The sequence below is a fragment of the Delphinapterus leucas genome, chromosome 20 (assembly GCF_059928025.1).
Source record: "Delphinapterus leucas isolate spDelLeu-1000000601 "Yukka" chromosome 20, BTC_Dleu_Yukka2, whole genome shotgun sequence".
Classification (NCBI taxonomy): domain Eukaryota; kingdom Metazoa; phylum Chordata; class Mammalia; order Artiodactyla; family Monodontidae; genus Delphinapterus; species Delphinapterus leucas.
The window spans coordinates 17,098,418-17,111,659 of NC_143148.1; the positions used below are offsets into that span (position 1 = coordinate 17,098,418).

At 45.2% G+C, this 13,242-nt stretch overlaps 1 protein-coding gene across 5 annotated transcripts in view; it reads right to left on the bottom strand.

Moving 5' to 3' along the window:
• The window catches only part of GARRE1 (granule associated Rac and RHOG effector 1), a 78,425-nt gene that overhangs the window by 7,866 nt on the left and 57,317 nt on the right, over nucleotides 1-13,242 (bottom strand). For all 5 annotated transcript variants that reach the window (XM_022585797.2, XM_089902934.1, XM_089902936.1 and 2 more), the window contains 4 exons: nucleotides 10,978-11,136; nucleotides 8,390-8,487; nucleotides 2,371-2,496; nucleotides 239-1,272 (listed from right to left, as the gene is read on the bottom strand). In XM_022585797.2, the coding sequence (XP_022441505.1) occupies nucleotides 239-1,272; nucleotides 2,371-2,496; nucleotides 8,390-8,487; nucleotides 10,978-11,136 (1,417 nt within the window). The remainder of the gene's footprint in view (nucleotides 1-238; nucleotides 1,273-2,370; nucleotides 2,497-8,389; nucleotides 8,488-10,977; nucleotides 11,137-13,242) is intronic.

Consider the following 13,242-nt stretch of genomic DNA (forward strand, 5'->3'; position numbering starts at 1 on the left):
TGCCCTCTATAAAGTGAGAAAATTAGTTCCACTTACCTTATCAGACTCATTCTAACCACTGCTTCCTACCTTTGCTGGAACTGTCCAATACTTGCCATCAGACAGTGAGAAAGGGTCTTTAAAGGGGGATTAAGTCACTGCCTCATATAAGTAAGGATGTGGTAGATGGGCCCTATGAAGTCTTTGGTGATAATATTTAAGTTAAAACCCCAAGGTGGAGAGGTGGGGGCTCACATACCTGCAGGATCAAAAGGCAGAATCTCTCCCAACATCCCAAAGACTCCATCGCTTTGGTCACGGTTTGGCCAGGTGTTATTTCTAGGTCCCTGTGGCTTCTGTCCCAAAACCTCCGACATCATATTATCCATATAACTGCTCACCAGACCCAAGCTGTACAAGTCAGAACTGAGATCAGATATGCCAGGCCACTGGCCAAGGGGAGACAGACCGGCTCCAATGGGTTGTGTTGGCTGCTGGGATGAGCCGTGTACCCATTTCCCAGGAGCCCGATGCTGGGGCAGGGGCTGCTGCGGTCCAACGGGTTGGAGCAGGTGTTGGTAGTACTGGACCTGGGGTTGTTGTTGCTTTGGGGACTGCTGCTGAGGTGCCAGGCCCGGCTGGGGTGTCAGAGGTGTGTGTGCCCTAGCCTGGGGAGGCCGCGGCGGAGGGGGCACTGGCAGTGACGGTTGCTGTGGCTGCATAGCTCCTGCCTTCTGCTCAGTCACCATGGCTATGGCAGCAGAATTACGCCTTGTCACCAGTGGGGAGCCCTGATGTGACTGGCCCATGTTAAAGCCCGAGAGAAAATCTATCACCTCCTGCATTTCCTGATCGGTTGGTAAGTTCATACCCTTCTCGTCCTTGCCATCATCCCCTTGCACGAAGCTGTCAGGCCTCTCCATGAGAAAACCATTGGCCATCTGATTACTGGAATTCTGAGCTGACTGTGAAGGGTCTGCAGTCCTAGGGAAATTACCAATGTTCAAAATGCTTTGTAATCTTGAATCAGTATTACTGGGCATTTTGGCCTTCTCTTCTGAACACCCAGCTATGAAGATATTTTTGGAAGGGGTATTTGGAATGGAATAATTTGTGCTGCTGCTAGAGCTGGTACATGAAGCTTTCTTGGTGAACCGGGATGTCAGTTTGGAGAAGGTCTTCTGTAGGCCACCTGAAGATTTGTTTCCATTCCCAGAAGGCAAGTCAGCCTGATTTCCAAAATCACAGATCTCCCTTTGAAGCTGGATTTGTATGCAGGGTAAAGCTTGTTCCCTATTTAAAGAGAAATGCATTTAAAAAAAGGACAAATATACAAATTGGACAATGAAATGGATCTCTTTGGTATTTAAGAAAGACTTTAAGAATAAAAAGACCTCTTTGTTTGCTATCAGGTTCATTTATTTAAAACACCCAAGAGTTTTAAAAGTACATAATTTAAGCACTTACTATCTATATTTATTATAAAAAATCTACCATGTCTAACGCAGGGCTGTGAAAACTACGTTAGATTTCTGGCCTGAGGATTTTGAGTGAAACTCTCTGACCACAACACAGGAGAGCAAAACATGGCTAGAGTGGGATACGCAACTGGCAGAGGCCAGCTCTGTGCCTGGATGATGGGGACTGGGAGCCCGGCAGATCCAGCAGAGGGTCAACGGACAAATGCACACAGCAGAGAGGGGTGAGTGGGCGGGACCCAGGGACACCATGCAGCACTGTTGTCCTTGGAAGTAATTCACAGACAGTGCCAAGAACAGATGGTTGTTACTTCCGAAGTCTTCCAAGTACTTTTTTCCAGTACTGAAAGAAAGCCCTAGAGGTAGAAAGGGCATGGGTAGGAGCTGGGCAGGTCATGGCTGGTGTGACCCTGCATTAGTCACCTCACTGTTCTGGGCTCATGAATGAAGACATGGGGAGGGCCCACGGCTAGATGTTTAAGGTCTCTACTGGTTCTAAATTTAATTCACAAAGAGATAATCTTGCAACTGTCAGCTACTTTCAGATATAAATAAATGTCATGCAAGATATAAGTAAATTTTCTAAACATTTTTCTGCTCTTAGTTCATAAGGAGAATGTGAGTTGGGTTAAAATCCTCTTGAAGTACTTAACTCTGAAATCATAAAACAAATGAAGGCAAAAATGTTAACACTGGGGAATCTGGGTAAAGGGCAATTCTTTGTACTATTCTTGCAACTTTTCTGTAAGTTTGAAATTATTCCAAAAAAAAGTTGCCAAATAGTTCCCTTTCTTGCCTTATTTACTAACATACTATCAGTGACGTACTCTCACATGACCCTGTAAGTGGTCACACTGTCCCTAGGTGTGGACCTGAACGTGAACCAATTCAAGTGCTGGGTGGGGACACCAACCTTCCTGCCCTCCAGCGGGTGAGGTCCAGCACAGCCGTGTAGAGCACATCCACCAGACCCAGGGTCTTCTCGGGATCGAGGCTTCTCTGCAGCAGGGACATGGTAGCGGGGTCTTCTTTCAGGCACCTAGGCATGAACCGGGCTGCGTGAGTGTGGGATGCACTTGTCCGCAAAGGGGTTTCAAGCAGGCCTTATACAAAAGGCCACACCTTTTGGTACCAAATAAAAATTTGGTAATTGCAAGAACATTGAGAGGACAACAGGGCTAACACTTGTACTTGTTGCTCCACAAAAGGAGGAGGAAGCAATAGGGCTTGGGGTCTCCATAGATTTCTAACTGTCTAGAGTCTGTTTAGTAGGAAGAGAAGAGTTCGGTGGAGGGTTTGCCTTCCAAGGGCCCTAATGCCCTCTCACTGTCCAACGTTGGCTTTGGCCCTTATTTTCCTCTCTGCCCTGCTGAGATTCTGTGCTCTGGCACAGTATGTACTCCTTTACAAACTTTTTATATAACGTCCCACCCCTCCCTCCTGCTACAGCACTTCACACCTGTACCTAAGAAACGAAGGGTCAGTGGAGGGAAAAAATCTCTGCCAGCCTGGCAAACTTCAGATAAACAATAAACATGGTTTTCCCGTAAATTAATTTTTTCCCTTTCCAAGATGACTGTTTTACCTTCCCCCTCCTCAAAGCTCTGCTATCCCTACCATCTCCCATTCTTTGCTATCTCAACTCTCACTTAATTGAGAAAACACATAAGCAGATGAGATCTATTTCAACCACCCTCACCACTAATCCCACCAGTTCACCAGTGTCTGTGCCCACACACCCTGCCTGCCCTGCTGTCAGAGCACAAGACCTGCTCTTGCCACAGGCTGACCCTCCACCTGAGCACCACATGCGCCATACAGCCTTGCTTTCTTCCCAAGGACCTCACTCGAGTAATCACCCCGTTTCTCCCCTGTGATATTCCCTTTGGCAAACAAACCAGCATTGCCAACCACCTGCTCTTAGTCCCACATCCACTCCAGATACTGCCCCACTTCTCTGCTCCCCATTTTAACAAAATCACAGTCTCCTCCTCTTCCTTACCTCCTATTCTCCTTTCATCACACTCTGACCAGGTGTTCATCCCTATAACTCCACTAAAATAGCTTTTATCAGACAACTCAGATCTTGCCACAGTCAAGGGTCAGTTACCTGTCTCCACTTTACTCAGTCTCTCAGCAACATCATGCCACGTCTCCTTCCTCCTGGATCACTGTCTCCTGCAGCCCTGGCGACCCCAACCTTGCTCCATTTTCCTCCTACCTGGCTGGCAGCTCCTTCTTGGTCTCGTCCTCCTCCTCCTTCCCCTCCCTCTGCATCATGGCACGTTCCAGGCTTCGTCCCTTCTTCTAAGAGGACTGCACGTGGTCCTGTGGTTTTATAGACCATCCCTACAATAAAGACTCTCAAGTTGTCTTTGCCAGTCTAGACCTTTCTCCTGATTGCCACCCTCACATATCTAAATGCACCTTTGACAGCTCTCCCTGCACACCTACCAGGCAGCTCAAAGGGAGCCTGGTCAGTACAACTCTTGATCCCTCTCCTCCCGCCAAAACCACTCTGAATCCTATGACCTCCTCAGTAAGTACGCAGCACAGCTGTCTACCTAAGAGTCATTGCTAGTTTTCCCCACTTCCTACATCCAGTCAATCAGCAAATCCTGCCGGCTCTTCCATAACACAATCCGAATCTAGGCACTGCCACCACCTCTCTCGTTACTGCTCTACTCCAAGACACCACCAGCACCTGCGTCTTAGGACCAGCCTCCCACGTGGTCTCCTTTTCTCCAGTCCTGTCCCTCCAAGGCCCACCCTCCACATAGCAACAGAGCCTCCTGTAGCACAAATCAGAACACCACTCCCCTGTGCAAAACCCTCCAGTGGCATCCTATCATGACTGAAATAAAATCCAAACCCCTCACCACAGCTCTTTGTGACCTGGCCCTCCTGCCTCTCTGGCCACACCTCTCTTTGCTGTCACCTCTCCTCACCTTGTCTCAGCTATGAGGCCTTCTCACACGCCCTGAATAAGTTGGGTTTGCCCACATCTCAGGACCTTTGCCTTGACTATTCCCCGCTGACAGCTGCCTCCCACCATTCAGGTCCCCACTGCCCACCCAGGGCACCTCCACCAAAAGGCCTTTTCTGAGAGGGAGAACCAGGAAGATGCTATCTGTCTGTTCCTAGGCTCTCTGGGAGTTAAATGGTGAAATCAACACTTGCAAAGCCATCCTAAGGAGGCAGCAGCACACCCCAACATGTCTTTGGCTTGAGAAAAAATATATCTGTGAGGATGTAAGCCGGCCAGCCTCAGAAACACCGGAAAAAGTGAGCAATAAGGCAAGCTCTGCCAGTGTCCAGTCAGACTCTGGGCTCCTGGGAGAGAATCTTGGCCAGTGGACCTGGCCGAGGTTCATGCACCTGATTCTCTCAGCCTGGAATCACTGATTACCAGGACACACTTGTTCTATGTTCCCCAGCCAACTTCTACTTGTGATCTGGCTGGTCACATGTCTGCCCACTAGATGAACATTTTTTGGTCATGCAGAAAGGAGTTCCTGGTGATAATAATTTCTCTTTCTAAAAATCAACAAATTGGCATTTTTATTTTATTCATCAGTCTTGAGAGTTGATCAATAAAACCCCCTGAAGAGACTAAATCCATTCTTTTGACAAATCACCCAGACTGGCTTATAACCTTCTACCTGTTCTTAGATAAAATCCAAGTCCCTCAGGGACCCTGCAAGTCCTGGCTTCTATGAATCCCCATCTTCAACACCACCTAGCATAATTCCAGCCATGCCAGCTCATTCCTCAGGCCTTTGCATTTGCTGTTCCTTCTGCCTGGGATGCTTTCCCCATCTGCTCTCTGCATGGCAGGCTCCTCTCAAATGTCACATCCTTAAAGAGACCCTTCATGACTGACCTCCTCATCCAAAATAGCCTCCTCCTGCCATCTCTACCTGTTATTATTCTCTATCAGATGCTGTCACTCTACTCTTATTCCCCTCATACGCTTGCCAGAGCTTGAAGTTAACTCCTATGCTTATTAGCTCTCCCCTCCCCAACCCCATGCCATAACAAAGCCAGCTCTATTAGGGGCAGGGACCCTGTCTGTCTTGCTCATGATTAAATTCCCAGAGCCTAGAACAGTGTCTGTCACATATTAGGTACTCAGTAAATATTTGTTGAAAGAAAGAATGGGTGAATAGCTTAAATATGACAAGTTAAAAAAATCTAAGGTTTTACTTTCTTTGGGGAAAAAAATGTATCTGGCACCTAGACACTTTGTTTTATTAAAATCAAAGCATATAATAAATTCTTGACTAGTTTTGCTAATAATTTCATTTTTTCCAAAGGTGAAATAAAGCAATCACTTCTTTTTTTTTGGTTCATGGGCCTCTCACTGCTGTGGCCTCTCCCGCTGAGGAGCACAGGCTCCAGACGCGCAGGCCCAGCGGCCATGGCTCACAGGCCCAACCGCTCCACAGCACGTGGAATTCTCCCGGACCAGGGCACGAACCCGTGTCCCCTGCATCGGCAGGCGGACCCCCAACCACTGTGCCACCAGGGAAGACCAATCACTTCTTTTTGTGTTCTTCTCAACAAGCACATATTCTGTAACTTGAAACAAAAACATAAAACTTTGCATTTTTACCAAAAGTAGCCAGCAGAGGGAGCCTCTCCAAGTAACTGCAGTCTTTGAGGTCTTTCAAGGAGGTGCAATGAATTACAAAGGAAATCAATCATACAGGGAGAGTTGTGGAAGTAAACTGCAGGGTTAACCATTTTAGTACTAACTGTTTATATTCCCCCAATTATCCAAGAGTTGAAAATGTGTTCTTTTTTTTTTTTTTTTTTTTAAGAAGATGTTGGGGGTAGGAGTTTATTAATTAATTAATTTATTTTTGGCTGTGTTGGGTCTTCGTTTCTGTGCGAGGGCTTTCTCTAGTTGTGGCAAGTGGGGGCCACTCTTCACTGCGGTGCGCGGGCCTCCCACTATCACGGCCTCTCTTGTTGCGGAGCACAGGCTCCAGACGCGCAGGCTCAGCAGTTGTGGCTCACGGGCCCAGTTGCTCTGCGGCATGTGGGATCTTCCCAGACCAGGGCTCGAACCCATGTCCCCTGCATTAGCAGGCAGATTCTCAACCACTGCGCCACCAGGGAAGCCCGAATATGTTTTCTTTAAAATGAGAATCCTGGTTAAGTTTCATATTTTTCAATAAGAACGTGAATTAGAAAACAAATTAAGAATTCAGGAACACAAAAATCTTACAAAAAAGTGAGCTTTTAATCTACTGCTTGGGGAATTCCCTGGCAGTCAGTGGTTAGGACTCCACGCTCTCACTACCGAGGGCCTGGCCTGGGAACTAAGATCTTACAAGGTACACGGCACAGCCAAAAAAAAAAACACAAACAAAAAAACACAACTACTGTTTGACAGGAATGAAGATATGTACATAAATTAACATTATGCCATATTAATAATCAAATTTAGAAATTTGGGGAAGAAACTCATAAAAGGGAGATTTTGGGACATGAAGTAAACTGCCAACCCTTACTTGATATATATCAACAAATTCTAAAACTTTCGGCAGAATCTCCACTGGACCCCCCCCTCACATTTCAAGAAGAAATGAGTTAAATACAATTCGAATGTATTACCCAGCTACCACTTTAGTCCACATGGGCACCAATAGTGCCACTGTTCCTTACTAACTCTATCTCTTCCTACCTAAATGATTTATACATTTTCTATATAGTTAAATATTCATTCTGATCATAATTTTAATTGCAAAAGTCTTGCAATATAGGCTTAATTTTTCTTGTTTACTAGTAAAGCTGTGATGCCCATCCTTCATCTGAATCTGTGTGCACATCACATGGCTAAATCCCTAGAGGTGGAACTGCTGAGGTCAGAGCCCTTATTTTAGGCGTCTGACAAATGAAACTGCCCTCCAGAAAGGCTGTGTGATTTATTCAACAACATCTGTGCCTGTTTTTGTACAGCCTGGCCCAAATCTAGTACTGTTATTCTAAAACAATTCAACAACATGATGGGCAAAATGACATTGTATTATTTTTCTACTTTGCCTTCCTTTCTTTGTTAGGTGAGGTTACACATGTTCTTCATCTCTTTGTTGACCATGCCTCTTCTGATTTACCTGTCCATGTGCCTTGCCCATTTCTTATTGATCTATAGGAGCTTTTTTTTTTTTTTTTTTGTGGTACGCGGGACTCTCACTGTTGTGGCCTCTCCCGTTGCGGAGCACAGGCTCCGGACCCGCAGGCCCAGTGGCCATGGCTCACGGGCCTAGCCGCTCCGCGGCATGTGGGATCTTCCCGGACCGGGACACGAACCCGTGTCCCCTGCATCGGCAGGCGGACTCTCAACCACTGGGCCACCAGGGAAGCCCTCTGTAGGAGCTTTTGTTTGAATAGATTAAGAAGAATACTTTATTATAAGTTTACAAATATAATCAAATAATTAAAAATAAGAACAGCTCAGTCTGCCTCCAGATTTGCAGTGACACTGGGTGTGTAATGACATGAGCTCCAGATCAGCAGGGTTGTTGCTGGAAGGAGAAGAAATGGAAGAAGAGAAGAAGTTCTATGTTCTGCACTCAGCTTTAAAGAAATGCTGGGTGACTTAGAGAAAATGATATACTCTGTTCAAAAGTTGTGGACTCAGTAACGCAAAAAGATAATATTGCTCATTATGACCCATGAGTATATAACATTTTAGATGCATTACTGGTCAATGAGACTGTTTTTCAGACATCTTGGCTTCCTTATCGTGTACTGATAATCATGACACATGGCGTTAACATACCTCCACTGACCACAAACCCGCACAAGTAGTAAGACCTGTTGTGTGAGCTAGCGTAAGGTCTGTCCAAAACAATGCAATCTTTTCAAAGATGTGCAAACATCAATCAGAGCTTAGGCTTGTGTTAATGTAAGAGTCACGTTACCATGTGGATGGGACCTGAACCACAATTCTGGAGCCTTCTAAACTGATTTGTGGGGCATAGGCTTCTTTATTTTCAATCTGCGCCGTATCAACCACCACCTAACAGAGAAACAGAAACAAAAATCAGCTTTCAGAGAGGAAAACGGATCATAAACAAATCAAATGCATGAGCCTATCAATGCTGAGTGACTCTGGTCTCTGGTAAGAACTGTTCCCCAGCAAGACAGATACTCAGAGGCCAGTCAGGAGCCCCACGGAGACAAAAACAAGTAATAAAGATGACTGAAAACAGTAATACTTCAATAAACAGAAACACATTCGAGGTGCAGGAGGTAGCGAACTCTGCAATCATTTTCAGTACTTCTTCCAAATTGTAAATATGTTAATTAGGAATTACTTTGTTTCTTTTGTTTCATTCCTAAGTATTTTTTCACTTTATGCACTTGAAAGAAGTAAAAATGTCATTAAAAATAAAACCAATGCTTTAGAAAAGCCTATCTGTAATGACTGAATCCAAGCCAGAAGTCGATGAAGCTTTTTGTAAAGACCATTTTATCCTCAACCATCAATAAAAACAAAATTACTTCAGGAAAATGAAGAACCAACCCTTTTCTCAATGATTTCCTCTTATTTGGAGGAGAGTTTTTATTTTTCATATTTTTTGGTCACGCCGTGCAGCTTGCGGGGCCTCAGTTCCCCGACTAGGGACTGAATCCAGGCCACAGCAGTGAAAGCATGGAGTCCTAACCACTAGACAACCAGGGAGCTCCCTGGAGGAGTCTTTAATACTACACAGATGATACAGTATGCTTTGTTATTTAAAGCGTCTGACAAAGTGATGAATATATTTTCAAATAACTAAAAGAATTTTAAGAAAATAGTCATAAAACACTTTAAAACCAAATCTGTAACAGTTCAGAAAAGGCAAAGCCATGCAGAGTTGCTTATTAGGATTCCAAATTCAGCCTCTAATGGAGTTGATTTCCATGGCTGTAAAGAGAGTTCTCACAGCTGGTCTGCAATGTCCTTTGGAAAAGACTTCCTGTCCAAGTAATAGCCATTGTTGCAACAGGCAGGTGTTTCCTCTCTCCTCCCATCCCCAGAACAATAATCTAAAGGTTCTTTATCAGTCACAAACAACCGTGCCCTGGGATCAAGGCGGAGGGAATTAGGAAGAAGTTTTTGCTCTCTGAATAACATGGGACTTTTTTTTAAATGATGTTTTCTCCAAATAGCCTTTTGGGGACTTCCCTGGTGGCCCAGTGGTTAAGACTCTGTGCTCCCAATGCAGGGGGCCTGGGTTCAATCTCTGGTCAGGGAACTAGGATCCCACATGCATGCTGCAACTAAGAGTCTGAATGACTCAACTAAGGATCCCGCATGTGGCAACTAAGATCTGGCACAGCCAAATAAATAAATATTTTAAAAACTAAGCTAAAATCTTTTTTTTTTTTTTTAAGCTAAAATCTTAAAAACAAACAAACAAAAAAGCCTTTGGGTCCTCCTGCCTTATTTTACACACTCCTTTCTGGAGAGCTTATCGCCATGGTTCTCCTAGTTTCAGCTAAAATGATCTTTGGGAACCTCCATACTTCAGCAGGGGGTCTCCAGTTTACTCTTTTTCTTAGGGGTTCCTATACTAAGGAACAGATCTTAAGTGAAACGCAACTCACCACTGTGGACAGGCCCCCACCTGGCCCTCTACAAGGCAGTACCACCCTGAGCTGGGCCACCTGAGCACGCACTCACACCAAACAAAAGGACTGCATCCTCCCAACAGCTTCTTTTATGAATAAAGTAGGAATTAGAGTAAGAAACAGTTCTTTAATTTTGTAAATCTCTAATTAGCTTCCTTTAATCTCTGAAATGCTATAACTCTTCAAAAAGCAGTCATTTAATTCTAGAAAGTGGGATAAGAACATAAGGTATACGGGTCAAAGGTACCTAACAAAAACCTAGATGTTGATTTCCTGACCCCACCCAACTTTGGCAAAAGTTATTCTTCTCACCAGAGGTGAAAAGACCAAACTTACCTGAGTTGATGTTGTTATTTTATTGCATAAACAGAGAACTGGGATACAAAGTGACTGCATGGGGGCACTACTTATACCATTGGAGGAGGTGATACTTGAGCTGACAACAGGAAAATGAGAATGAGTGAGTCACATGAAGATCTGAGAGGAGCATTCTCAGGAAAAAGGAGCATCAGGGGCAAAGGCCTGAGACAGGAAGAAGCTTCATGTGTTTGAGCAACAGAAAGACATCCACTGTGGCTCCAGAGTAATCAGGCCAGGTGAAGGGTCCTATCAAATCGTTACTAATGTAATGGTTTCCTTAAAATCAGGAAAGCCTGAGACATCATTTTGCAACTAGGTACTCTGCTAATACATATTATCAATCTATTAAAGAAAAAAAAAAGACTTTTTAATGCTGTTCTTCCTTTACCTTTTCTATCTGGTCTAAAACCTGCAGCAAGCAAAGTGCTTTTTAAATTCTCCAATGTTTCGCACATGTGCCCACACCACATCCTCACATGCCTGAAACGTCCTTCTCTATTCTCTCCCCCATCCATCACATGTGCTCACTCACCAGTCCAGCTTGGCCAAACAGCAGCTGCACGGCGGTCTTGCAGGCACCCCGCCACGTGGATGGGCACACCTGGTTCAGGACTTCAGTCACAGGAAAATCGTCCCTGGGTGTGATTCCATTATAGCAGCCTGCCTCCTTGATCAGCTGTAACATTGTATGCTACAGATTGATAAAAAGAGAGTTCGCACCTCAAAATAAAACCATACCAGGTTCTAAGACTTGTAGAAATGCATTTACAGGTACACGATAGTCCTCAAGAAAAGAGCATTTTACGTACTCCGATATCATGTCATTTTAATTTCTTAAGTAATTATCGTTAATTACCTTCAAAGATTTTTCTCAACCCTGTAGCGTGACTGGCTAGATATGAATACATGTGCGTTAATACACATATGTGATTTCTATTCTAGCACAAAATATAGCATTATTTAGCAATGTGCTAATGCAAACTGGTTGAGGAATTTTGAAATTCTGAATAAGGAAACAAAATCATCTAGCAAAAGTAAATACCAATGAAAACCTCATCTTTATTTTGGATGAACAAGTGGTCAGGTATGCAGACTCTGGAAACAGACTGTATAAGCTCCAATTCCAGTCTACAACTTTCTAGCTGTGTGGCCTTGGACCTCAGTTCCTCTATCTGTCAAATGGGGAAAAGGGCAGTACCCACTTCATGGGTGAGCATTAACTAGACAATGCATGGGAAGCATTTGACACAATGCCTGGCACACATGATGCTCTGCAAATAGTCCTAATTACTTCAGTATTATGACAATATTTCTCCTCTTATTTAATTTATGAAAGTCCACTGGAACATTAATCATAAACAGCATTTTATAGTGTACTTTCAAAACCCTGTATTTTACACATTTTAAACAAAATTATGAATAAAACTAACTTGGCAAATGTCTCATTAAAAAAGTCACCCTAGGGGCTTCCCTGGTGGTGCAGTGGTTGAGGGTCCGTCTGCCGATGCAGGGGACACGGGTTCATGCCCTGGTCTGGGAAGATCCCACGTGCTGCGGCGCGGCTGGGCCCGTGAGCCATGGCCGCTGAGCCTGCGCGTCCGGAGCCCGTGCTCCGCAACGGGAGAGGCCTCAACAGTGAGAGGCCCGCGTACCACAAAAAAAAAAAAGTCACCCTAGGAGCTTCTGATTTGGTGAACACATGGAGGTGCTGGGACAGCGGTGACTGGAGAGAACATGGAACCTCCAAGCCCCTTCCCCATGCCTTGCCCTAGGCATCTCTTCCGTCTGGCTGTTCCAGAGTTACGTCCTCTCATAATAAACTGGTGATCCGGAACTCTCCCAACAAGTTGGGATTCACAGCATCAGTGTACTCAGATCAAGATACTGTAAGGAGAGTATGCTGAGGCAGACATAGCACATTATTGAAGAAGTTCAGTTATGGCCGTATAACTATAAAATGGTCACAGCCACTGCCTTAAATACCAAAGTTTCCTTGGACCCTCTCCACACACTTCCTGGATCCCCCGGCCTCTCTTCTGGCTCCAGCGACCATCTTCCTCTGAGGACCCTGGCCCTGATCCCACTTTGGGGCTCCAGACCCATACATCCAATTGCCTGCTGAACAGCTCCACTTGGACATTTCAAAAGCAACCTTAAAATCACGTCCAAAAATATATTTTATGACGACTATCCCCGAGCCTCAATAAACAGCACCAAAGCAGCTGTCCAAGCCAGAAACCTGGGCCTCATCTCCTTTCCCCTCCCTCTCACAGCCAGTTAATCACTGAGTCCTGCTTGTTATAACCTCTAGATTGCTCGTGAACGCTTCCACTCGCCTCCCATTATCACTTGATGGGGCCATGGCCAAAACCCTTCAGTGCTGCTCCCCTCCCAGCCACAGTCCATCCTGAAGTCAGGGGGATCTTTCCGAAATGTAAACCTCATTACGCGACCTGTCTTGGTGGGATGCCAGCCACCTGGGGATGGAGCCCAGCCCTCACACTGAGGGTTTTCTGGCCTCTCCGGGCTGCTTTACCAGCCCTGGCTCCTACCATGTCTCCCCTTGTTCTAGACGGTGGCCCTCAGGTCTGACTACATATTAGAATCCCCTGGACAACTTTTACAAAATACCAGAGCCCAAGCCTTACTTCAGGACAATTAAATCCGAGTCTCATTAGTGACTGTCCTGGATGGCCAGGGGGGCCCCAGCTACAGCTCTAAGGAAGATCTTCAGCTCTTGGGATGGGCTCTCACTTCCTGGCCATCTCACAGCCTCAGCCCCACCCCCATACTTATT